The sequence below is a fragment of the Colossoma macropomum genome, unplaced genomic scaffold, assembly GCF_904425465.1.
Source record: "Colossoma macropomum unplaced genomic scaffold, Colossoma_macropomum, whole genome shotgun sequence".
In the NCBI taxonomy this organism is placed as follows: Eukaryota; Metazoa; Chordata; class Actinopteri; order Characiformes; family Serrasalmidae; genus Colossoma; species Colossoma macropomum.
Window position 1 is genome coordinate 11,116,080 of NW_023494791.1, and position 27,743 is coordinate 11,143,822.

Sequence of the window (27,743 nt, forward strand, 5' to 3'; positions counted from 1 at the left end):
GAGTGTAAAGAAAAGAGTAAAGAAAATGGTTCTGTATAGAACCATGAGCACTCAAAGAATCCTCTGCATGATTAAAAGGTTCTTTTGCATTGTAAAGGAGTTATTTGGACTGATGAAGAATGTGCTGTAGATTGTTCTATATAGAACCTTTTTGAAAATGGTTCAATATAGCACCCAAAAGGGTTCTTCAATTGTTACAGTTTCAAGCTTGTAACAACAGAAGAACCCTTTTCGAAAAGGTTCTATATAGAACTGTCTGTAGCACATTCTGCATCAGTCTGAAGAGTCATTTTACAATGCAAAGAACCCTACAGAATCATGCAGAGAGTTCTTTGAATGAACTTCTTAGTGTCTTAAGAATCTAAGTTTTTTCTAAAGAAAACTGTCGTGAATCTGCCGCCTGGTGCTTTTGTTTCATTTATTCATTGTTTTTGTGCTTCTGTGAAACACTTCCTTAGTTTTAAATATTGTTTAGTAATTTTTAGTAAATAATGCATCAGTAGTGAAATCCACATGAACAAATTTTATAATCGATGTAGTCAACTTTGTCAAATATTTGTTGCCACTATAGTTGTAATATAATTCCAATGTAGAGTTTTGTCCACGTTTTGCAGCACTGATGTGTAAATGTGTACCTATATGAGCCTTTTTCGTCATACCGTTAGGCCTTTGTTCTGTATTACTTTTCCAATAGTCTGGCAGAGACCTGAGCCTGTGTATTAAAAGCTCCATCAGTAAGGGGCTTTGGGTGAACAAGCTAAGATGCTGTCTGCCATGCTACACAGAGTTCTGAGGGATCTAGGCGATGCCATTTGGCTTCTGTTTCAATATACACCGGATCATGATAATTCCTCCTGCCTGGCTCTTGGGTATTACTCCAGCCGATAAGCTATCGATGGTCACTTAAGGACGCTGTATTCTCCAGCAGCTTTGCCTCTTTGATGGTTTAGGATTCAAGTGTCAATCTCTCTTAGAGCCTTAGCGTATTAGTTTTGCCCTGAATATAAGTATGGCCGAGGGGGTTTATGTATTGCTGGTGGAGGAAGATTGATCCCATGCTGTGCACCTCAACAGGTCATGTGCGTCACTGAGCAGTTGGATACTTTTAACATGAAACAAGTGAACGATTAGCATCCATTGATGTGCCTGATTTCATTGGATTAGTGTTAAGAGGCTGGTGGATTGTACGTCTATGATTGTAAAAATCCATTTGTAATATTGAAACCACTGCTGAAAAATACTTGTCGTAAGACCGGTTTCATTGCTGAAAGTAATTTGGTTAAAAAAAAAAAAAGTTACTCGTGATTTCTTTACAGTGGTGCTGATAGGAACCAGGAATCGGTATGTCTGCAACACATATATAGCCATTTTATTTACTATTCAAAACCACTAGTGAACCTTCATGTGTCTTCTGAGCTTTCATGGGGAATGTTGATGGTGAAACAGTGGGCAAAACTGGAAAACTAAGGAGAGAATTTTAAAAGTTTGAGAAGTTTAAGCTCAGATTTTTCTGTGCACTCCTGTTCATTGTGCAAATCACAAATATAGCCATTTTATTTACTATCCAAAACCACCTACACGTGTCATCTGTGCTTTCATACGGAATCTTGATGATTGTGTAACAGTGGGAAGACTGGAAAACTAAAGCTGTGTCCAAAACTGCATACTACCATACTCTATACTCTAAACTACTGAATGCACTTCTAAAGGTGACGTACTAGTTTTAACACATTATTTAGTATGGTAGTATTTTGGACACAGCATAAGTTTTCTTTGGGGACTACTTTGCGTTACAACAGCCTGCATGTACCCCTCCACCATGAATAAATGGAAAAATAATCTTGATGCTAAAAGTATATTTTAAAACTATCCTAAAACAATGTCTCAGGCAGTGTATGCATAACTATTCCATGTGATGACTTTCTGTGAGGGAGCTTTTAGAGGTGGACGTCTGGTTCCTGTCACCACTACTGTGAATTATGACTTACTGACTCGTTAAGTTTCTCTAGAAAGGAGTCTTTCACACCAGACCACTCTGAATGACTGTGTTTACATTTTAAACATTTAATGATGGAGAAATAAAAAAAAAAGGTGGAATTCCACTTTAACCTAAATGAAAGCCAGTTACCAGTTCTACTCCTAGCTTACTCTAAGGTGTAGTCCCCTTACTGTTTTCATCTCTGAACTTTTCCCACCCCTTAAAACATAAACGCTCTCAACATTTGCGCTAATGGAGGCTCATTTAGCAGAACCAGGAGTGGTCTCCTCATGGCCGACCGCAGGGTCAAAAGCCCCTTTTGTTTGACCAGGATGTGGCATTTAATATAGGGCCACTCCTCAATTTTCCACTGGCTAATTAAAAGCAGTGATATCTAAGTAGCATTGGCAGATGCAGACATCAGTTGTGGCCCGGATAGGGGCTGTAAGTGCAGCGATTGAGTGCTCTGCAGGTGATTTTGTTGTGTGTAATTGTGAGATTATTAATAATAGCAGGTAATTAAGTGAAACGAATGTAAACGATTTGGTGTAATTAAGATGGTTGTGTAGCAGCACTAAAGGAAAGCGATGTGTAACTGCTCAGGAGAGTGTGTGACCTGTGTTGAGACTGTGTGTGCCTGTTTTTTTTACTGCAAGGTTGCAAGGTATGAATTAGATGAGAATACTTTTAGTAATGACCGAGCTTCACAGCCGAAGGAAGGAAACACAATAGATGCAGGACTGTTCATTACAAGAAGTAGGGCTGTCACAGTTCTGTGATAAAGTGCAAATTCTTGATTACAAAAATACTTGATTAGAAAATGGATTAAATTTTACCTTCTTGATTAGCATTGATTAATTGGTCATTTTTATGAGAATACATAAGTTTGAGGAACTGTTCTCTTACAGTATTGTAAGGTAGTATCAGTCTGTTGAAGTTATTATTGAATAAAATAACAGTAATTGAAGGGTTTCATTCTAAAGTGTGTTATAGACTGCTTTTAATAATTTCCATTTTTTATTCATGATATACGTTATTGAGGGTGGTCTTTATACATACAAGAAATTAGTCTATGTCTATATTAATACCACCTTCATTACAGCAACCATTTTTTTTTCCATTTTGTTTCTGTTGTAATTCTTTTCAAAAGCTTATATGCGATGTTGTTACAAATGGATATGCAGCATTTTGGATTTCAACTCTTTAATAATTAATATGACAAGTGATTCTAACCTTTGGACAGTACTGTAGGGGTCTGCATTAGTTTTTCTCTTTTCTCTGACCACTCCAAAGAGAGACTATGGACGACATTATTAAACACACATTGTTAATTAATTGCTTATAAACAAATAACACTGTATAGTGTTGTGAACCCAAATCTGTATCTAGTAGACTTGGTGTGTGTGTCTGTGTGCACGAGGGCTTGAGAAGCCCATGCTTAGACGTGTGTTGGGTTAATGCATGTTTGTGCGTCTTACTCCTGCAGACCACAGATTTAATGATCTGACCTAGTTGTTCTTTTGAGGATTGGTCAGCCATCCAAGTGACACGATAGTGTCGTGTGTTTTCTTGGAGGGGGAGGTTCTCATCATTCTGGATTTGCTCTGAGATTTGGCCCAGGCTGGGCAACAGGCCTGGAGGCTGATGGAACATTTTTAGCAGAAAGTAGCAAAAAAGGGACTTCATAGCAGTTGAACTCCTCTAAAGAAGATTACGGGAGAGAGGGGGAAGAGTGAATTTTAATTTGTCCTAGGGGCTGTTGTGTAAGAATATAATTCTCCAGCTTTGGTGCTGTTTGATGCCACTAGTATGATATTGTGAGAGGACAGCAGTCTTGAGGGATGAGGATCTTGTGCTCTGACAGATTGAGAGAAAGAGAGAGAGAGTTTAAGAAAGGCCTCTCAGCCTTAGTATGACTAAAGCACAGAAGACATCCCAGTCACTCCTCTCTGCCTTTTCTGTTTTGTATGTGCACCAGTTTTATTTCTTAATATCAGTATGATTTTGTCAATTGTTTTCATTTAACCAGGTGTACCTGCCATAAAGGTGCTCTTTGCAGTTTTACAGTTACTGACTGTAGCACATTTGTTGCTGTACAGTTTGTCAGCCACCCTCTACCCTAGCCATCAGTAGAAAGGGGGCACCATAGAACCACCAGCAACCAGATATTATTTAGATAGTGGACTATTCTCAGCACAGCAGTGATGAGCTAGTGAAAATTTAAGAGTGTGTGGTGCTGGTATGAGTGTTTAGGCACAGCAGCGTTTTCATTGCTCAAGGTTAAGTTTAAGGCAGCAAGTTTTGTTTACCTGAAAAAGACAATAAGGTTGCCATTTTTAAAGTCAACGCATGGCGTAACTAAGTTATATAATTATATAAGTTATAATGAAATGTTCAAATTTATAGTATATTTCACTTGTTTCGCAGTATCTGCAAGCATAAACATGCACATGGCCTCACCTCGTCTCATGCACAGACGTAACGTTGATATATATATGTGTGTGTGTGTGTGTGTGTATGTATGTATGTGTATATATATATATATATATATATATATATATATATATATATATATATATAAAACACCAAAACTGGTTGGTCATCCATGTAAACTTTAATGTTGAGTCATGGCTTTTACAGGAAGTACATTCTAAAATGGTGCATAAATCAGTTATATATTCTGAAGTCCTATTGGTTGCTCTTAAATAAGAATCATTTTCACCTGTGAGAGATTTGTTTTTGTTACAGTAGTTGCAGATACAAGCCAGGAATGTACTTTTCTTAAAGTTGTGCTGAATTGTTCTCCTTCACAGACTCCTGGTTTAAGAGCAAGACCTGGCAGACTGCAGTGGTTTGCAGAGAAGTGCATTACAGGCCAGCAGGTAAGATGTTCTCACTTATAAACACACACTCTCCTATACAATCATGTACTAAAACTCAATGTGTCATTTTCCTTCTGTAGATGGAGGCTCTGGAGAACATGGTGGATATGACATCAAAGCTGTTTGAGTGCGACAGAGATGAGATGTACCACTACCTGCTCCGCCTCTGCAGTAAGTGTGTGTTTAAATTACTGATGCACCGAAATGAAAATTCTTAAAACTAAAATTCAAGACACACTCAGCCGAAAATTAAAAAACAAAAATAGAAAGAATTAGCTATTTTATATATAAAATGCTATTTTATTTATACGTTTGAATACATGTAACATATTGCTGTGCAGTGAAAAACTAGTATCTCCCAAATGGTAACTTTACAAGAGAGGGCAAAATGTTCTTTACTTTTAATGTAAGTCGATATAAAGATATTTTATTCTAAGTAATTTTAGAGCATTGCTATTTCTCCATTCATCATGAAATTTTCACACAGTGTAAAGGACAGCAACAGTGTTCAAATGATGCAGAAAACTAAAAATCAACTAAAATGGAAATACATGGTTTTCTTTAGACTGCGACGATATGCTGATAATGCTTTAAAGGCATGTATAATAGCAATAGCATTCATAATGGCAATGTTGAAAAAGAGAACAGAAACTACAAAACGTAAACTCTTTGCTACATAATATTAAAACTTACAAAATTAAGAAGTTGTAAAATGAACAAAACACATCTAAAGCTGATTCCAGTGTCACTCTGGTATACTGATGGAAAATACCGTGTTGTGGTAAAGCATGTGTAAAGCATGTGACTCCCTGTCTAGCAGTCTGAAGGGTCTCCTGGGGGTGCTGTTAGCATGCAAGTCACTTTAGTGTCATTAAAAGAAGAAACAGAATGATCTGAAGAACACCTGTGTTTGCAATGAGAACTTTCAAAGTGATTTGTAAGTTTTTTTGTTACCAAAATATACAGAGTTACTGAGAATTACGTCAAATCAATGGGAGTTAAATCAATGGGCAGTGGGCAAAATGGCAATATTTTATCGCTATCATGATAAATTACAGCAAAGTAGTGTTTCTGAACAGTTTGCGGATATTGTCAGTACATTTAGCATGTAAACACTTTTGCTGAATTTTGCCGTATCGCCCATCCCTAGGCTGAGGTTAGTGAATCAATCTGATGTGCAAAATCTATGTATGTGCAAGACGTTGGTCGTTTCCCCTTCAGTGGAGCAGCACTGCGCATCTGCTGTATATTTGTGTATGTGTGTCTAATAGAAGTGAAGTCTCAGAGGCCCACAGACACACATTTAGCCTCTCAGCACTTGATTATTCTCCCAGCATGAAACTGAGGGTTGGAAATAGCTTCCAACAGAGAGATTGTCTGTGTGTGTGTTTGTGAGTGTGCTTATTTTTTGAGAGGCAAACAGAAAGAGAAACTCCTGCTCGATGCAGTGAATCTCACTCACTACCCTCCCTCAGGGGAATCACCTCCAGACCCATATTTGAAAAATATCTACGTTTAATTTGAGTATTTAATTTGAGCTTTACTCGGCTGTCAGTAAAGAGTACTTTTCGGGATTTTATTCCAATTTTGAACCATTTTATTGGTCCATACATCAGGCATGTTATTGGAGTGACCACATGTCGTATAAACATTATACAGGTTTGTAGGCACTTTTGTTTAAAGGGGAATTCCAAGTTTAAAAAAAAGGCATAATTTTATAATAAAGATAATAAAGATCTAAACCATCTGGGTCACGGGGGGTGCTGGAGCCTATCCCAGCACTCAGTGTGCACCACCCTGCTGTCTGGCCCAAAATGTTTTTAAAATCCATTCATGGTGAAGAGGTACATGCAAAGCTAAATTATACCCAAACGGAAAACGTTTTTCTCAGGTTTACAACTGTTTTATCATTATTAACATTACGTATAAAACTCACATAACACATTAAGGGTTTACTGTTTACTATCATTGTACCTCTGTGATGCACCATTTCACATTGAATATGCTGAGTTATCAACATCTCAACAGTTGAATTAAGTAGTTTCGACAAAAGAGTAGAATCCTCTTTGCTTGATCAAAATTGTCAACAACTTATTGTTGCATCCCTAGGTCTCATCTTCTATTCTACAGTCTGACTAGTGCAGTCTCTCTCCAACCACCTGTTCCACAGTATGTGCATGTTTTTGATGCATCGGGAGTATTCGCTCCTGTCCATGTGAGTGGTCTCTCCAACGTGCCACTCTTTTATTATATAGTGGACATATGAGGCTGCCTCCCTCTTTGGAGCGTTAAGGGAGTAAGCAGGTTTCAGAATTGAGATTTTATCAGGTCCAGAATGATTGGAGAAGTGTAGAAGCAGGTGTGTGCATGTACGTGATTATTCCACATGGGATCCCACACAGCACTCTTACCCTTTCTTCTCCAGAGGACACAAATGACTGGCGTAAGGCTGAGGCAGTGTGGACGAAGATGCAGGAGGAGAACGTTATTCCCAGAGAACGGACCCTGCGCTTGCTCGCTGATATCCTCAAGAGCAACAACCAGGAGGTTCCCTTTGAGGTGCCTGAGGTAAAATAACCCAGTAGCCTTGTCCAGTGCTACACAGCAGAGCTTTACTTAGGCCCCAAATTCTGTCTGAACCTGTATGCAGCCTGAAAACATTGTTTCCAAACCTAATCTGACTCCACCCACAGCACCAAGTTTAGCATCTGAGCATGACACAAACCCAGTGACCACTACCAGTGTGAGACTAAAATAAATCTCCACGTTCCTAAAGGTAGCGCCCGTTATCATAGCAACAGTGTGACATTAACTATGGCAGCAGTTGTCATATCAGTAACCATGATAAAAAAATTAGCCTAGTCAACAACTATCCAGAATTTGATTTCAGTTCCACTTTTTCCAAGAGTTTTTTGAATTAGAGGTCTGCATGGCTTTAATTATTAAAGAGCCCCCATCATGGAAAAATTAATTTAAATAAAAGTTTGATGTAGTACATAATCATGTCTGTATGTTCAGCTGCCAAATTAAGCTGTATAAACAGCACATTTGGACTTCATTGTTTCTGTGATGTCATGAAAACCATTGCATTTACATATATCTGCCTATTCAGTCTACAGCACTGTAGCCCCACCCATTTACATTCAAGTTATATGGAGTGTTTCAGCCTGGACTGCCCTTTGAGTGAGATGCAGTATAGGGCAGCTAGTCAGAACAGAAGGTGTTTACCTAGATCAGCATTAACTATAATAAAATGGCCGTGTAAATATAAATTATGACAGTTTTTGGCACAAAATCCTACACAAACATCATAAATGAAGCTCAAAAAAATGAAATACATGAAGAAATGTATAATATGAGCCCTTTAATGCCAGCACCCACACACTTCAAGTGTGTATCAAGTCCACTTACTTCTGCAAAATCTAGTGTTTAAATGCAGCTAGATTTTAAGTGTAAATTATGCATTACATGATAATTACTAACGCATTTTGTTCTGTGGCACTCATGCAGCGTGTCTGTTGCCCATCCATCTGCTTAAACAAGTAACCAAAAACTGTCTAAGCACACCCCTTTCATCAAACTCACTATGACCGCAGTGCCTTAAAATTAATCCCGTCCCAAAATTATCTCGCAGATTACATGGGGCCTGTAGGTGAAACCATGTTGTGCAGACCTCTACTTCAAACAACATTCCAGAAGTTTGTATTTTGAAAAAGCTATGTTTTATTATGAAGCATGCTTGGTTGATCTTCTTCCTAACGAAGACAGTGACTCCAGAATGTCAGATTAAGATTAATTAATTCAGATTAAGAATTGTTTGAAGGAAGGAGGAAGTAGGGGAGTCAAATAGGGAGAAAAATGAAAGCAGCGTAAATGCAAGCCACAATTTGTTAAAGGGGGATTATACCGATTCTTTTCATAACTAAATTAAGTTGAAAGTCATGTAGAGTGGTTTGATGTGACCATTCTAGAGGAAATTTGTCAGAGTTGTTCACAGTAGTGGTGATAGGAACAAGATGTATGAAGAATTTAATGCCTCTAAAATCTCTCTCACAGAAAGCCATTACACAATTTCCACCCCCATAAATTTACCACTAATTTTTTATTATGGACATTACATATGAAAGCCAGAGGACATGTAGATTTATTGGTCATTTTGGATAGTAAATATAATGACTATATTTGTGTTGTAGACATCAATAACCCCTGATTCGTTTATGTCAAGTTTATTTACTATTTCACACAATGGTTCCACAGCCATTTGACATCAAACCACTCTGAATGACTTTGTTTCAACTATCAAATTCTACAGACATTTAGAAAAATCATTGGAATTACCGTTTAGGTGGGAAATGGATTATGAGAAACTCAAACATGACATTTGAACTTGACCTGAGCCTGATGGGACGTTTGAGGAATGATGTCTGAAGCTGTCCAAATCTGACGTGAACAGTCAGTCCGATCCCAGATGTTCCAAGCTCTACTACACTAAGATATACACGCTGGCTATGCCGTCAGCTTGGCTCTTAATCCTCGCTTTTTGCATTAAAAGATGTAATTGGATTTTAGGATGATGCTAACAAAATCCCAGAATTAATGCCTGCAGTTAATGCAGACACAAGGTCACAGTGTCTAAATGCCTCCATATGTTGGCTGTTTGAGGACTTGGCCTGTTGTATGCCATGGATGGAGTGTAGTGATGAAAACACAGTTACCCAGAGGGCCATGTGGCGTAATGCTGTTTCCATGTTGAGTGGTAGAGCAGTCACACTGCAGCCTGCTTACTCATTAAATTAGATACATGCACACAGAAATGAGATGCACCCTTTTTGTTTCTTTCTGTTGTTTGTTCTTTTTGTGCCAATAAGAGCAGCACATTCAGTGTAACAGGTGTATGTCCTCTGTGTGTGCAGGTGTGGTATGAGCAACATGAAGCCAAAGATAGTTCTGAGGTGGCCAGAGGGGAGAGTGCTTCCAGGGTTTCCCCTCCAAAAGAGGCTTCTGCTGCTGAGTATCACCTCAGAGTGATGACTCTCAGCAAGAAAGGGAAAGTCCAAGGTATGACCTTTACATGTTAGCGCTGATTTTTATTTATGATTCTACCACTTGAAAATCTCCTTACTATTTATTTTGGCTCCAGTAATTATTGTAAATGGTGTAAATAGATATTTATCTGTTTCCTATATTTTGCTGCTCTTATGCTTAAAATCTGGTTCATACTGTGGCTGTTGTGAGTGTTGTTATGCATATGTTGAAGGGCTTACCCCTGTTCTTAGCTCCTTCGGTGTTTAATTCTTTGCTGAGACAGGTGAATGACATGGCAATACTAGGATGAAAATCTTCAATGACATGGACATACTAGGATTGCATGGATATGGGAATTAAAACATGATAAAATTCAGTTTGAAATATCAGTCAAATCTAAACAAGGCAGACAATTTTAAGGTGTTGTCTGCTGGCACTGAATATAACATCATTGTGTATCCCTAGAAAATCTGTTTGTCAAAAGGTTTGTTTATTTATTTATTTATTTATTTAGATGCACCACTGGACTTAAAAAATGGGTCAGGTATCAACCAGACTTGACCATTGCACTACTGATACACTTTCTTAGATACAGTTGCATATACACTCACTTTGTTTTTATTAATGGGACTGAAAGCTTTACATACAGATAATAATTATGAATGATCACATTACAGGTTTGTTTAAGGAGATGAAACGAGTCTTAGTTGGCACTTTTTGTTTCTCTAAAAAGTGTTGCAGCATGTCCAAATAAAAGGCCCTTTTAACAAAGCATGACACAGCAGATCCAGAATGAGAGAAATAAGAGATTTTTACATTTTTAATTCAACTCAGTGTAGGCTAAAACATTAAAACTGTCAGATTTTGTGAGTGATATTGAGATTATGTGATAGTTAATTTGTCTACAGTGATCAGTTAGACTCGCTATCCCCAAAATAGATCGGATGAATATGGTTGAGTATGAAATACATATCCAGTGTGCCTCATTTTAAAAAACCGTAATTGCTAATAATTCTTAAAATGGATATCATGTTTTGGAAAGGTATGAGGTGTAAAGAGAAAAAATATCAGATCAGTACTTGGACAGTATTCTGAGTTGTATCGAGAGAAACAGTTGGAATGGTGCACCTCTACTTTTTTCCCTCTAATCAGCATATCTTCTCCCTACAGAGGCCTTTAATATTCTGAAGGAGGCGGACCGGAAGGGCATGGCTTTGGGACCTGCTTCATACGATGCGCTCATCAAGGCCCTGCTGGCCTCAGGCAACCTGGAGGATGCCTTAGCAGTCAAAAACATGTGAGTCTACTTCTGTCATCCATTGTCTTTCTTGCCATCATGCTGTTTTTTGTGCTCTCATGCATTTTTCGTACAGAGCTGCGTCATTGATAAGATGATTTGCACTCCCGCTCTGCCCTTTTGTCTTTCTTTTTGTCATGCCCTCCCCCCTCTCTTCTTCTCTCTCACTTTCGTCTCTCTCTTTCTCTCTCTTTCAAATGCACATTAAACTGCCTCTCACTGTCACACGCAGGTTAGGGGTCATTGTCTTAGTTATTGTACGCTGTGTTCCTTCTTGGGGAATCTTCCGTGATTGAAATGAATAGTTGCCCCTAATCTCACTCTTCACTGTCTCTCTCACTCGCATACACAGAGAGAGCAGTTTAAGTCGTCCATGGAGCCAGATAATCTCTTTGTTCTCAGAAAAGCTTGGCTAGACGTAGAAATGACAGTCTTCTTCTGATTAGTAATAGATCTTTAGTGTTGTATTAGTGTAAATGGAAGCAGGGATTGTTCTGCACTTTATGCAAGATGCTCTTTGAATCGAAGGGTTTAATGCTGTAGATCTCTGTAGTGCTCAATATGTTCTCATAAAGAAAAGTCGTCACCCCCTTCGTTCTCTCTGCATGAACTTGGATGAAACAAGAATTGTTATAGATCTGTTTCTCCAGCCTCTGCTGTGTTTCATTTCTACACAGCCTTTTCTCTTAGTGCTATACATTGTTTATTAGGGATGCACTGATTATAGAATAACAGATAATTGTGGCTGACACTGATTCCAGATTTTTAACTAGGAAATTTTAATGCTGGTCACCAGAGTCCAGGACTGCTTCTTTTTGCAAGATGTTGCACATCCTACAGAGCCTATTCTGGTAGCACTTTAAAATAAAAGTACCCTTGGTTTGAAATGAGTTTTAATGGTTTTTAATTAGTTCACAAACACCTTAATTAACAAACACCTTGATTAACACATTAATAAGAAGGGCAAAAGTGAGTTGTTATATTTGATGAGCATGAATGAGATAGAGCTGACAGGTTTAACACTGACTGATGAAAAAGACAAAGATCAGTAACCAGCAACATCTGAGCTTTTACAGCATAGATGAATGTGTTTACTGTTTAGACAAACAAGTCACCATTTCCCTTTTTATTTGTGTGTTGTAACTGCTTATTAATTACTTTTAAGGTGTGTGTGAACTGATTAATAACCATTTAATAACCTATTTTTAAACCATTCATAATCTCTCTATAAGGGTGGTCTTATTCTAAAGTGGTACCCCTAATCTAGTCTTTCACATGTTCTCCAACAGCCAAAAAACTCTCTAAGGAAAAGTTTCTTAGATGTTTGAGATGCACTCGAGTGGTATCCTAAAACTTATTCTCTTTCTCCTTGAGCACTCCTGGAGCCAGTTTTAAATGAAGTATTGAACCTTGAACTGCAAACCTGAGATTTTCAGTGCTCGTTTCTGTGTTTTATTTAGTGGATAACGAGCAAAAAAATCACCATTAGATCAGAATAAACATGCGTTTCTGCTTAGAAATGATGAAATAAAGGTTATGCAGACAACATTTGAGCATAGCTAGGAGCTAAATGAACAAAGGTACACAAACTTTATCACTGTATCTCAGCCAAGCTAGTGGCTATTTTAAACACCTACATTAAAACATATACATTCTTTCCTTCAGCACATTTTTACATTTGTGGCAAAAGATGGACATTTTTGATAGCAGGAGTTGTGGAAGTGTAGTGTTAGCTGTGGATAACAGGAATGTTAAACCATTCATAGTTCAATTCTCCATTTCATTGGCAAATAATACATTGGCCACAAATATGATAAACCTCTATTGTTTGTCTTAGAAAAGATCTGTCTTTTTTGACATCACTTAAAGCCTGTAGACCAAACACACTGACCCGCTTGCACAAAGACAAAGAAAAGCGAGAAGGCTTAATGCCTGACCATCGTTCCCCATTCGGAAGAGCATCTGAAGTCTTTTCAAACCGAGCCATTGAGGAGTGCATAAGACCCTGCTTGCACTCAGCTTAATCATAACACTCCAGTGTGCTGATAACCATTGTGTCTGCGTGTGAGGTAGAGAGAGTGTGACTTCGATGGCCTTTTGGCAGATGTTGGGGTGGGTGGGGAGGGGTGTTGAGGGCTGAGCAGTGGAGGACTTAGCGGGCAGATTAAGAGGATTGGGAATAGAGCGGCGGAGAGAGGGATTGCATGCTGCTTGGAGGGACGGATGAGGAGGGGAGGAGAGGGACAGAGGGATTTTCCCAGGCTCGATAAGAAGTAGTCTGACCCCAGCTACGGCGGCAATCTGCTGGGCAGCCTGCTCTAGGCCCTTCGCCGTGGCGATAAGGAGCGGCGGCGGTTGCTCAATTGGGCAGCAGGACTAATCTGGCCAGCAAGCGTAATAAAAAAAGAGAGGGGATGGGGGTGGGGGGGACAGTTTGATTGAGGTTTTAGCAAGTGAGGGTTGAAAAAAAATAAAAGGCCAAAACCTGGAAGAAGCGAGGGGATCCAGGACAGGGATTTGCACATGTGCGCACACACTCAGCCTCTCATGCTCATGTCTTATTTGTACTCATTATCTGACTTCACTGGTAATTCTTTCCCTACAAATTGCTCATAGCACTGCACATATAGCTGGTACCATGTTTTTCATTGTTTTTCGGCCAACTGGTAAGCCTTAATAACTAGGGGCTAACCATTATGAATATTTACTATAAAACCGCTTTTAAGGAGCTAAACAGTACAATAATGGATTATATTCATCAATAATTAAATGTGATAAACTCCACTAGTTTTGCTTAAACAGACTGAAATGATCGTCAGCTTTAGAATATGGAGTGTGATTATCAAGTTTGAATATTTTTTGGATGCACCAGACATGAATTTTCAGCAGATTTCAGTTTCATTACAGGCAAATTTGGGCCGAAAGCTGTTTGGATTGTGTTTGTTTATTTTTTAAACCCGACACACAATCTGACTGCACTTTTCCACATTTCCAGTGCTTTTTATTAGCCAAATTTGCAACATGACTTCATTTGCTCTTCAAATGCTCTTTAGCTAAAGTGGCATTTTAAATTCATAAATAAAAAAAATTGTTGCCTATTTAAAAAAAAAACACCAAATTTAACGAAGTGCTGCATTAAAAGTTATGCCTAATTATACTACGACTTTTTGGCATCAGGGTAGGAACAGCATTCAAATACAGTGTGAGTGCAGGTACCTGATTCACGTTATTTATGTCATAAAATTGCAACACATTGGCCAGAATAAAAGCAATAAATTTGGCCTGTTGCTGGTTGCATGTTTGTAAAATCTGCTGACTGCGCATCTCTACTTTTATATTGTTTTTGTTTGTTTGTTTTTTTTTCCCTTTATGAAATTTTGTGTTCAACTGCGACAAGCCAGTAAATACTGGCACTTTATGGGCAATAGTTTTGCCACAAAATCTGCAGGACCTTCATATCAGCTAATATATCTACATCCTTTCCCCTCTTACCTACAGCGCTTCCAAACATGTTTCAGGATTCCAGTTGAGTGACCTGGCCAGCAACCTCCATATTATTACACAAGTGAAGCATGGAAACCTTAAAGGTGAGTCCAAGTTTTGTACGATTAGCCATAAACTAAACAGTTTTGTAAGTAATAACAATGACATTCGCTGTAATTATTTGATACAGAAAGGCAAGCAGAATAGACTGAACATACGGTTGGTTTCCCTCTTCTCATTTCCACACCTAGATGCTTTGGTTAGTCTGAAGGGAATGCTTCAGGCTGACCAGGTACCCTCGCAGCTGGCCATCACCCGCTTGGTCCAGGGCCTGGGTAGTCGTGGAGATGTACAGGGCATTCAGGAGGTGGAGAACTTGGTCAAGACATTAGGCCCGTCCATCAACCTGTCCAGCATGCTGTTTGTGAACAACACTGCCCTGGCCCACATTAAAAAGTGAGCTTCTGTTCTCTGCTCTTAGTTTGACATGGTGGTTGGTGTCTGGTGACTAACGTTAAAAATCTGACCGGCATGAATTTTGAAACTTCTGCTTTGCAAACTTTGCGGGGAAGTAAAATAAGAAATTCCACTCAAATCCTGTGCGTCCTATAAAATGCTATGAAAGATCCTGGAATTCATATTTTTGTAAATTAGTTTTCATGTCTTTAATAGGGCTGCAACAGTTGGTCAACAAAGTTGATTGACATGAGTAACGTAAGTTAAAGGGAAGGCTGACGCATAATTTAAAGCAGCACTATGTAAGATTTTTTTTGTTAAAGTTGAAAAGTAGCACTACTGAGACAAGGGAAAAAATAACATGCTAAAATATGTTTGTAAAGTCTTAAATTATTAATTTAGGAGATTTCGGGTCGTTTTTTGTGGGAATTCTTCGGACCGTGTCATATGACTCAAATAGAAGCTTCAGCTTGGTGTTTGGATCTCAATTGCAAAATCAACATTATACTGATGAAGCTATGCTGACAATAGTAGATAATTCACTTGCATCTTCAGAAGAAACGTCCCTCACCAAGTTTTGACTTGGTTCTCTTTGAATACTCTTTCAACATGTTTGCAGTCATCAGATGAGCTCGGGGAAGCGGTCTGAAGCACAACTGACATTACGAGATGTTCTGCACGTTGCATGCAATTACATGTTTCCATCAGAGAGGCCTTCAAATCCCCAAAACGAACATTGTAGTTTTAATCAGCAGTGCTTAGGAATGTTAGTAATGTTCATATGATGTGGTCATTCATGCAGATTGCAGTACAGTTGCTTCACTTCTTGTGAATAAAGTGGCACAAGGTGTAATTGTTTGATCTATTGAGCAATAGTTGAATAGTTACAGTAACCATTGTTAGTTGCAGTTCACTTCAGTATGTGTAGTTCATTACTCTGCGTGGAATAAGGCACTAGTTTTTAACTCCCTACAGGCCTGCGTGTCCCCTGCTGCCTGCACTGCATTTAGTCCAGCTAGCTTTCTTCCTCTGCATTCCCCTCTCCCTTTTCTTCCCTTCCCCTTTCTTTTTTGGCCATTATTATTACAGCCCCCAATCGACTGTGATCGCTGCAACCGGCCGGTCTGAATAATTCAGCGTGGCCTGCGCTAATGCGGTGCCCAGCTTCCGGAACCTTCCGTCTCGCCTCTTAACCAGTCAGTTTGGCTCAGCCGCGCTGGCTGCACGTGTCAGTGTGGTTTAGGCCCAGGCGAGGGTCAGAGTTCACCCTGACAAGAATGGGGAGGGTATGAGAGCAGGGCAATGTGCCCATTGAGCCATGAGCGAGCGCTTTGCTTTTCTGCTGTCCTCTGCTGTCCCGCTCCTCACAGCGCAAAACAGAACACAGTGACAATCTGGAACTGGCCTGCCCACAACTGTGAATATTAATATGGCCAATGAAAGTTTTATGCCCTTATTATTCAAGGGGTGAGGTTACCCTCTCTTTGCTCTACTCAGAAGTGAACTGCTGATTGTTTTATATTGCTGCTACATGTCTTTTCCACTCATGTACATATACATATGTTATTGAAGTGAATGATGAATAGCAACTTTGTTCTAGGCTTTGTTTGTATTTAGGTCAACTTATCCGTTCTACCATGACTCTTAAATGATGTCTTTCTTTCTTTCTCTCTCACAGTGGTGACATTCAGAGTGCAGTGGAGGGACTGGAGTCTGTGTACACCCAGGGCTCAGATAGTCCACAGAAAAACATTTCCTTTGTCTTCCGTAAAGTTCTAGAAGCAAACAACGAGGGTGCCCTTGATAAATGTAAGACCTAAAGCCCTGGAGAGCCCTTTAATTTGTGAACCTTGAAAGCAGACAGCTAAAAGACCAACTTGGCTCTTTACTTATCTTTCAATTTTACTGCTGTTCACAGTAGTACAGTATTAATGGTTATGATAGCATATGTGCTCCAAGTCTTGCTACTTTCCCATGATCTCACGTTTGTTTTTATCTGTGAAACAAACAGTCATCAAGTTACCCGTGTTTGTGTCCATACCTAAGGTTTCAGCCATATAAACATTCTGGGATTGTGGTAGTAAAACATACTTCTTTTGTGCCCAGGGCTAATACAGGTATTTTTGATTATGTTAAGCGTAATATGGACAATAGGTGATGAGTTAGAAGATGTACTTTAAAAATAAACATTATGTCTGGTGTGTATGTTTGTGCATACTATGTACAACATTGTCTAGACCATTGACCATTGAAGTAATAGATCTTTCATATTGGGACTAAATATCTGCATTATACAAGTGTAATGGTGAAACCAATGTTTAAAGGAACCATGTTATGGAAAAGTGAATTTTCCTCATTTTATTATTGTTTCATAAAAGTGTTTAACATTTTGCAACTGTTTTTGGTATATAAAACCACATAAGGGGAAAAACTAAAATAAAATAAAAAAGGGCCCTTTAGTAATTTTAAGCAATATGTTCAAGCACTATGGATGCCATACATTTCTAACCATGACACTCTCTCTCTCTCTCTCTCTCTCTCTCTCTCTCTCTCTCTCTCTCTCTCTCTCAGTGAGTGCCATGGCTGAGCGGCTGTGTAATCATTTTGCCTCATATAGGGCTGCCACTGACCTATTCCTGCAGTACCTGGACACGGGCAGGACAGAGGAGGCAAAGTTCCTGCTGCAGGTAACTTCAATCCTCCACAGCTACAGCACATTCTCTGACCTTACTGACAGTCCAAAGGATTCTGAGCAGTGCCATTTTGTTTCACTACAGAACATTTCAGTGGATGAGAGGTGCCAGAATAAAGATCCTTCATAAAGTTTAAAGAACTTCCAAGTAATATAAAGGCCATACACCAGTCGAACATTTTTCCTTGAACTCCAAACCAAAAACCATTTAGGAGTCTTCTAATTTTATTTTTGTATAGAACTTTATTATATCATTGCTGTTGGAAGAAAACCATGTATCTCCAAAATGGTAACTTTACAGGAGAAGGAAAAACATAATTCACTTTTAATTTAATTTGGCATTTTCAAATTATATCAAAAACTGAAAAGCAAAAAAAATGCAGATATGAGGTTTGACAACAGCGATGTAGTGGTTCTTTATACTTTAAAAAGTTTGTTCACACTCTCATCGTATATCATGTTTACAAAAATGAACCCTCCATCGCTTTGGTACTGTTCTTTGATGAGTGGGGGATGCTGAATATGTTGCTGTACTCATGCTCAAGCCGGTTTTGCTAGCTTTAAGTTCCGCTCTGATGATCTCCTGCCCTTTCAGTGCTCTTACTGAGTCCCACATTAGATATTCTGCTTTTACTATGCACATTATATATTCTTTTCTTTAAGGAAGCCAGGCATCTCCCAAAAAGCCCCCTAACAAGTTGAGTAAAAAGTCTTGTAAAATAGCTGAATTAAGCAGCAGCTCAAACCAGGTCGTGAAAGCAAGCCTTTGGAGATGAGAATATACCAGGAGAGCTTCAGACATGGCGGGCTAGAATCCTGAGAACGTCCCACAGAGGGAGTTCTAAATGTCCCTGAAAATGTAAGTTTAGGACAGGCCTCGGATCAGCCATTTAAGCCTACAGAGGTCCTATCGTCTTGTATGTATGAACCACAGGCTGATCTTAAATCAGTCCTAAAGTGGAGCTCCTCCCCTGAGAGCAGCATAGCGCTTGGCTGGTGTTTTAATTGCTCTGATTGTACTAAAGGCATTCAGGCGCTGAGCTGACTCTGGTCCATTTTAATACACAAGCCTGTTAAAAGCCTCCCAGGCCTCTTGGCTTTTTAATTCAGCGGCAGCCGGCGAAACACACATCCTTCACGACTGGCTTGTAACGCGACCTCATTGCCACTGAACCCAGAGAGAGCTCGGGGCAGCACAGCAGTTTTAAAAAAGCATCACAGTCTCACTTATACAAGACCACACACACACACACACACACACACACACACACACAGACAGCTTTTTCCTCCACACAGTTTTTATCTGACAGAAATGGTTATAGAAAGTTGTTGATGTGTAGTACATAATTGCGACCGTATCTGATGGTGTTGTTACTGGGGACATACCTTCCTGAGTGTATTTAGTATGAAGAAACTTGGAGTTGTATACCCTTTTTACTCGCATCTGTCGAACTGAAGAGGCTTCATGTAAAAATGCATGCTGAATCCACACAAGAAAATCAGATAGGACTGCTTATCTAAATGGGGTCGACAACCTGAGTGACAAAGCCTTGCTGAAAGCTGGAAAGAGATTAATGCCAAACACTACAATTTCTAGCTGCTTATCTGAAAACCTAGATAACAGTCCAATGCTTGTTTACATTCAGAATTTGCAACGCTGCTCACACTTGACAACTTGTCTTTATTAGGAAGCTGTGTGACACTGGGTAACATAATGTTGATAGTGCACTGGATCCTTTCTTTCTTTCTGGGAATTCACTGGTTATTAAATTAGCAAAATTGACATGTAGACTATCATCTGATGTTAGTCACTTAAGTCAACATTGACTGAAGCACTCCTGTTTGTCGTTTAAATATACACAGATTTCTGCCTCTATATTTTGTCCTGTTTACTTACATTACCTTCATGGCCAGAAATATGTGTCACGCCAATTGCATACAATCGAACATGCATCCGTACAGTCACATGCAGTCAGTTCATCAAATTTCCATCCAGTTAGAGCTGCTATAGTCAGCTGTAAGTTCTGTTAATCAAATGGTAATTAACTGGTAAAAGCCACAGACAAGCCTAAGATCACCTTGTGCAGTGCCATGTGTCAGCTAGAGTGCCGAGAGAACACCGCTATTGGACTCTTGAACAGAGGAAATAGATTTTCTGGAGAAATTATTCAGGCTTGAAGCCTGGAATAATGGAGGAATAGTGGCCTGGGGCTGTTTTTTTTATGGTTTGAGCCCTATAAATTGAATGAAAACCTTAATGCTACAGCATACAGTGACATTCTAAAGAATTGTGTGCTTCCAAATTTGTGGCAACAACAGTAGAGCTTGGTGTGGATGAATTTGAATGGCTGTCAAAGAGCCCTGACCTTAACCTCATCTAACACTATTGGGATGAACTGAACTGCTGACTGTTAGCCAACTCTTATCCAGCATCATTGCTGACCTTACTAATGCTGTTGGGGCTGAAGGGAAGTGAATCTTCACAGCAATGTTCCTAAATCTAGTGGTAAGCCTTCCCAGAAGAGTGATGTTTGGATGTCCACATACTTTAGGCCATATAGCATACTTTCTGTGCATTGTAAAGTTTACTGGCCTTGAATACTAATCTGTGTTCGGTGAAAGTAGCGAGCAGCTGATCTGAGATCAGTTCTTAGCAGCGCTTTTCACCTGTAGCGTATTAAGCTAATGAAAGAGTGTGAAAATTATACACTGGTGCCTGAAAGTGTTGCGGGCATACAGATTCAAATCAAAGCCTTTATATGACTAAGTGTAGATAATTATACTTCAAATTGGGCTGGTGCTGTACATTTTAATTTTCATAAAGAAATAAGTGGTTATCCCCCTGACTCCCTATTAGCTGTGTAATTAACCTTCAACTGTAGAGGCACTGCTTTGAGTGCCAAGAGATACAGAAGAGGATGGATACCATTCAGCAGCTCTTTCAGTACACGCACAGACACACACTCTACATGTACATGCCTCTCTGTGCATTTTTACATGTGTGTGCACTCACATAGCTCTACCTGGTGGTCTTTTCTTACTAATTCAGTGTGCAAGAGTTTTAAGGGTTTTCTTTTCTTGCTTTAGCGCTGTGCAGCAGTTGTTGAACAGAAGGATGCAATGATGTCCTACATGACCAAGATCTCCCAGAAGTCAGGACAGGTACAGTACATCCTTATCAGCTTTTCAATCCTGTCTCTCATTTTGCCTGAAGTCTAAGCTTTCAGCTCATAGAGTGAAACTGATGTTCACAAAATACTCAAAACAGAACCCTGGCTGCGTCTTTGATAGAATGTACAGTATTACCATCTAAATTTATGAGCAACCAAAAGTGCTGCTTGGCATCATGATTAGGCATGTGCTGACAAAAATGATCACGTTGATTTACTTAACGTTTTATCATTGTTTATGGTATCATAATTTTGCATTAAGAAAAACAAACAGTACATTAATAATTTAATACATGTACGTACATGTAGTGATAGTAATAACGTTGGTGGTAATACATTTTGGGGAACTTCCCTGATGGCACTTTGTATAATGACATATAATGGCATCTTCATTCCTTTCTGGAATCCTGTGCATTTGGACATCATATCTTCAGTTTTTCCTAGTTCTTTTCTTCAGACTGGGAAGTAGAGCTTTGGTACTCTAGCTAGCACACTGGCCCTTATTCATCAGTTACATACGGTCATATATGACTGTAAAATGAGGGCATGCAGATTTCACAGGCAGTTTTGTTATTCATCAGTTTCATCTGTAAGATCAAGATTGTTGCTTTTATGAGCTTGCTTTGCTATTAATTAACCAAAACTATTATTGCTATCATCTATGACACCAATGATAAGAATAAAAATAGAAAATAACAGTAATACTAATAATTTGTGCATGTGGCAGTCCAGTACAGAAGTGAATGTACTTATTTTACATGTACAGCAAAGGCTGCAACCATTCCATGTTCGATTTAAAGACATATTTCACTGTGCTTTTGTTTCACTCTACTGATATCACCTAAAAAAAGAAACAATACAAAACACAACTAGTGCAGAACATCTCATACACACTCATACACTCCAACAATAGAATGTTTAAATGAAAAGAAAAAAAATAATACAACTACACAATCACGTCACCTGCCTTGAGAAGCAAAGACGTTATATTTATTTCACATTTTATTATTTCCATCACAATTTTAAGACTGTTAAGTTTGGTCAGTAGGGGAAGCGGTGCACTCACGAGCCACTGAATACTGTTATTTTATTGGCTCCTACCGAAACATGCATGATTTCAGTGTGCTTCGTGTTAATGATATGTAAATAAGGTGCCGTTAGGCTGGCGCTTGGTTTCACACACTGAAGCAGATTCATCATTTGTGCTTAAGTCTCTGCTCGTTTCCACGTCATACAAAGGTTTCATGAATCAGACACAGGCTAGAGGAAAGAATAGCACTGCAAACTTCACCGTGCTGTGGAGGTCCTCAAACCAGTAATGGCCTATTCACACTGAGAACGCCATGTAAAGTTTTAAAAGTAAACACACATATTAAAATCATCTTTCACATCAAGTCTAAAACTGATTGGCCTGTGATACTGCATATACTTTTAATAGGGCTAGCTCAAATTACTGCATGCGCTAGTTCAGAGCTCAGTTGTCAAGGTTGCAGTCCAAAGAAATGGTGGCAGAACAGCATAAACAGGCATAACGTAAAAACATACATGACTAGCAACACGCTGACTATAAAAATGCAGAGGTTAAAGAAAAGACAATGCCTGAGGTCATATTAAAGGTCATATTAAAGTTCCCTGTAAACGATGAGTTCATTTTTTTCACTTGTAAAATTAACAAGGTGTATTTTGTCCAGGGGTAGTTTTGCATATGACTAAAAGGCTGGGATTGACTGATTAACAAGGTACAACACAGCAAATGTTCATAGCCATTTTGTTTATTTAGCCGTATCCGTTTGTCTGTTCATGACCAGCTCTTTTTGTAGAATGTTTGTACGCAGCCCGTGGGCCTTTTAGTTGCAATGTTTGAAGGAAAAATACTAAATTCATCATCGCTACTACTCATAAATCCTTTTCCCATGTCCTTGTTTATAAAAAAAAGAACAAAAAGCAGTGCGGCAGTGAAGTGGGACCTTGCAAATCCAGAACTGCTTTGCGTATTTACAAAAAAACAGCAGCTTGTTTGACTAAAATGCAGTGACGGTATTTTAAAGTGCCCACTTTAATAGCGTGTGTTGATTATCGTGATGTACCTTATTATTGAATGTTGGCACATGTCTAGTCATGACTGCTTTTTCCCTCTTAACCTGTTCTTTCCTTTTCACTTAACCTCTGTGTGCTTTCATTTTTTAGGTGGCCAAGATAAAGACTCTGATAGAGTTGATTCCAGAATTCGCTGAGAAGGAGACAGTCTGTGCTTACTTGATGAAGTGCTATGGTAAGAATGCTGTGTGTTTCAGTGAACTGTTGATCAGTCCTACGCAGCTCCATCTTAATCTCCTTTATGACTGGTCTTTTTAAAGTTTTGTTGTTTGGGCACCCACATGCCATCCGAGTGCCACTTTTGAGCTAATAAATTCAGATCAGTGTCCATGGTTCAGAGATGTGGCACTCGGCTCGTCAACCCGTCCTCGATTCCCGCTCGTTTGAGCGGCGCTCGGCTCACTGGCCTGTGGCTAAGCAGTTATTACCCGGCCAATTAAAAATGCAACAAGCGGGGCGTGCTTGCAGGCACCCAGGAGCTGCGTTTGCTAATAAAAACATGTGTTCCCTAATGAGGGCCTGCTTTAGCCAACCTGGCGTGAGAGCTCTGACATGTTAAAGTACTTACAGAACTCTTCCCTGGCCAATTCGCACTGCTGTAGCGCATGACTATTTAATGAGGCCTGTGGCACCTGCCCACTGGTCAAGAGCAGAGCAGAATGAATGATGAGATATTTAACACTGCGCTGTAGTCTGAAAACTCTTCCTGTGTAGCTCATCCGCTTTTGGTTCTTGGTCATTTTATTTATTTATTTATTTATTTATTTAACTTTTTTCTAGCTCTGCTCCAAATGTTAGTTTTCTCTCTGTATCCTTCCATCCTGCAACTTAAATGTATACAGCATATACCAATACCGAGCACTGACTCAATGAATTTCTGATGCCATTCTTTCTCTTTTCTTCCTTCTTTGTCTTTCTTTTCATTCTCTTTCATTTCTCTTTCCTTTTCTTACATATATCTCTTTCTGTCTCCTCTTTGTCTTCTTTTTCTTTTCTCTTTTTCTCTTTATTCTTTATTTCTTTCTCTCTCTCCCTTTCTTTCTTGATCTCTGTATTTATTTCTCATTTTTTCTTTCATTTATCTCTCTCTCCTTTCTGTCTGTCTCTCTGTCTGCTCTCCTCTTTGTCTTCTCATTTTCTTTCTTTGTTTCATTCCTTTTTCTTCTCTCTCATTCTCTCCCCCTCTTTCTTTCTCTGTATTTCTTTTTCTTTTCTTTCTTTCCCTCTTTCTGTTTATTCTTTATCTCTTTCCCTCTTTCTTTCTCTCACCCCTCTTTCTCTCTCATTCTCTCTTTCATTTATCTCTTTCCTTTCTGTCTCTGTCTGCTCTTCTCTTTCTCTTCTCATTTTCTTTCTTTGTTTCATTCCTTTTTCTTATCCTTTCTTTCTTTTTTAACTTTTTTCATTCTTTATCTTTTTTCATTTGTCTCTGTCTCTCTCTCTGATCTTCTCTCTCTCTCTATCTCTCTCTCTCTATCTCTCTCTCTCTCTCTCTCAGCTCTGGATAAGGACCTTTCCTCGGCGAAGGCTCTGTATGAGCAGATGCAGGCTGAGAGGCTGCAGGTAGATGAGTTGTCTCTGAAGAGACTGGCGTCGCTTTACAAGGATGCTGGAGAAACTGTTCCCTTTGAAGAGCCCCCGGTAAATATTGCACACTGCTCAGCTTATTTTATAACACTGAGTTATTTTACTTCTGTAACGTTCTGTGTGCATTAATCATGCATGCAGAATATACTGAATATATATTCTTCAGTACAATACAATACAAACTAACTCCCAATCAGGAGGATGCTTATGCTCACAGAGTATATTTACCTGGCTTATTGCCTGCTTTAAACCTTCTGTCGGCCTTGTAATTTGTCTTAATGTTAGTGTTAGAGTGACAGACGGTATCAATATTTTAACGTTAGGTTTGTGTGGTTATAATTGTGGTTATAATTTAAGAAGACTGTTTACCAGTAATGACAAGCCATGTTGAGTTCAGCCAAGACATCTGGAGTCAGTGCTGTTTCACTGTGACTGAGACTCGTCATTGTCACCTATCACAGCGCTACCACTTACTTTAAGATGTTCTTCTTTCATATTCAGAAGTATGCATTTCATAGTTGATTACATTCACAAAAATCAGTGTTGGAGAACATTTTAGGTATTTGAGCTGTCTCTGTTGCATTTTGCTGAAGGGATATACTGAAATTTTGTTTTTCAGGTGCTTAACAATTGAATTTGCTTCATTTAACAGCATGCACAATTACCCCCACCACATACACATGCATACGTTAGAGTGCCTCTGCTGAAATTACATGTTTTGTCAGTTTTATAAGTGAAAATAAGTTGATTCATCTTCTACAGGGAGCACTTCTGCACATTTTAATGCACAATTATTATAATTATAATTTAACATATTGGGTGATAAAAAATAATTCCAGTGTGTGTAACTTGGCAAATAAGTGGAGAATCTGCACTAAAACTATCAGAAAATGCCAGATTTAAGTTTGTTCCCTGTATGGGATTTTTCCATTTAGAACATCATGTAATTTGGCCAGGGATATTTCAACTTTTGTATACAGTTATACATACGCAAATTATTTGTGCGACTTTTTAAAGTTGAAGGGTTAAAAAGTGTGATATTTCAATGCTGTTGGTTCTGCTAAGGCGATAGGACCAGGCTGCAAGTTCCCAGCACTGGGTATCATTAAAAACTTTTCAGTATATATACCAATACTGAAACTTTGATAATGATACCGTCTTTTATATTATAAACTGAAAGTGGGTGTGGCTAAAGCCAGAAACTCACCAGATTGACACATTACAGACTAATCAAGTGCTGACATTAATAACATGCGTACAGAATGTATTATTTTCGAATAAGCATGCTCATTGGTTTACAAATGCTTGACCAACCACTTGGGATTAAAATCTGGTAAGCAGTGGCAATTCTTCAGTACTCTGTAGTGTTGAGTAATGATTCAGTTGGTGTCACAAAAGTATTGACTTTTGATAAACAGCCCTACGAGTGACAACACAGTGATTTACATCCAGGAGCTGTGAGACGTAGAGTGCAGTAAAATGAAGACACAAACAAGACACTTCATAAACTGATAGTTCATATTGAGTATTTTATCTCATGGAAAATTTCCAGAACTTACAATGGTTAGTTTCTCGTCTGTGTGGTGATTGCCCAGTGCCAGTATCCCTCTCCCTTTGAACAGCATGGCCAGCCCAAAAGGAAAAAGTTAATTCTTGTTAGGCAGGGCAGATTTTATTACCTGGAAATCAGGACTTTTTCCCCTTGCCCAAGGTAACCACAGTCTCACTTGAACAGTCACCTACAACTTACCCTATCGCCCCCTTTCAGCCCTTATACTACTGTAAGAACTTCCTCACCCTCCTCTCTCCCCTTTGTATTATTTACAGCCTGTCAGAACGCTGTTGCTGTGTTTTAGAGCAATGTTAAAGCAAGAGCCTGTCAAGCTCCCTCCACCACCCCACCCACCCCTACGCTCTCACTTCACCTTTTAAGTTTGCACAAAGCAATCTCAGGTAGTGCTCCCCTCTCTCTCTCCTCCTCTCCCTCCTTTCCTCACTCAGTCCTTCCCTCTCTCTTTCCCTCCTTTCCCCTTTTTTCCCCCGTCCCGAGGCAGCCGCTAATACCCGAGAACAAAGCGTCTCCTGAGAGCGCCGATAAGGCCAGATTTGAGGTGCTGTTCACATCTGGCCCCGTTTCCCCGACACAGCTACAGCTATTTATCGACTTTAATTACGCTGTTAATAGGGGAATATACAATGTCGGAGCAACAGTAATCTTCTGAAAGCGCTCACCTTCGGAAAAAAAACAGAAGAGGCCTGGCTTTTAGAGGCGGCCGCCGCTTAATTAGCAGGACTTTAGGGAGGGTAGAGTGTAAATGTGTTTGTGCATTTAATCTGTGCTGAGATGAAACCAGAGAGGAGGATTGGCTGGGCTGTGGGCCTGTTAATAGATTGCTCCAAAGGAGATTTAGATGGTAAACATAATCATGCATATTAGGACTTTCCTAACACGGCATTACCTCAGACTCCTTTTTAGAGTGGCGGGGTACAGTGTTTTGTCAAGTGTTTGAACTTCAGTGCTAACTCGCCGTGGCTGCAGTGTAGATTTATGGGCTTTTTTTCTCTCTTTAATTTAATTGGCTAATCCATGGACCTCTTTCCTCTTCCTCTCAGGAGACATTCAGGTTCTACGCACAGAAACTTAAGGAATCCAAGACCCCCAGTACTGCAGATAACTAGAAACCTCCCTCCATTCTTATCTCTTCTTTTTTTTTATGTCTGCTCAGATCTTGTGTAATGCTGTGAAGTTGATTAAACTTGTTTAACTCCTGCTTATAATTCTGTGGAAGATAACATGAAACGATGCCATGTACAGAAGTATTTATGTTAATAAACGTGTCAAACATTCACTTTGTGGTTTGTGTTTCTGCTCTTTCCTGTCTGTATTTTCTAAGAGATCATGGTATATGCTAATGCTATCAGGATTCCATTGTCAGAAGAAAGGGAGGTTACCAACACTGTAAATGTACAAAATTACAGCATGGACCTAAAGTTTTAAAGGCACATAGCATTCATTTCCCAGGGGAAAGTGACCTTTATACATTTTCCTAACTTTTTTAGGTAGAAAAACTAAAGT

The 27,743-nt window shown here is 39.2% G+C and overlaps 1 protein-coding gene across 1 annotated transcript in view; it reads left to right on the top strand.

The window, feature by feature from the left end:
* The window catches only part of lrpprc (leucine-rich pentatricopeptide repeat containing), a 68,594-nt gene extending 41,078 nt beyond the window's left edge, over positions 1-27,516 (top strand). Inside the window, exons 26-38 of the mRNA XM_036573838.1 lie at positions 4,792-4,860; positions 4,941-5,031; positions 7,286-7,428; positions 9,774-9,918; positions 11,056-11,182; positions 14,681-14,769; positions 14,917-15,121; positions 16,800-16,930; positions 17,693-17,808; positions 20,901-20,975; positions 23,171-23,255; positions 24,579-24,721; positions 27,281-27,516. Of these exons, the coding sequence (XP_036429731.1) occupies positions 4,792-4,860; positions 4,941-5,031; positions 7,286-7,428; positions 9,774-9,918; positions 11,056-11,182; positions 14,681-14,769; positions 14,917-15,121; positions 16,800-16,930; positions 17,693-17,808; positions 20,901-20,975; positions 23,171-23,255; positions 24,579-24,721; positions 27,281-27,346 (1,485 nt within the window). The 3' untranslated portion in view covers positions 27,347-27,516. The remainder of the gene's footprint in view (positions 1-4,791; positions 4,861-4,940; positions 5,032-7,285; positions 7,429-9,773; positions 9,919-11,055; positions 11,183-14,680; positions 14,770-14,916; positions 15,122-16,799; positions 16,931-17,692; positions 17,809-20,900; positions 20,976-23,170; positions 23,256-24,578; positions 24,722-27,280) is intronic.
* The last annotated feature ends 227 nt before the right edge of the window (positions 27,517-27,743 follow it).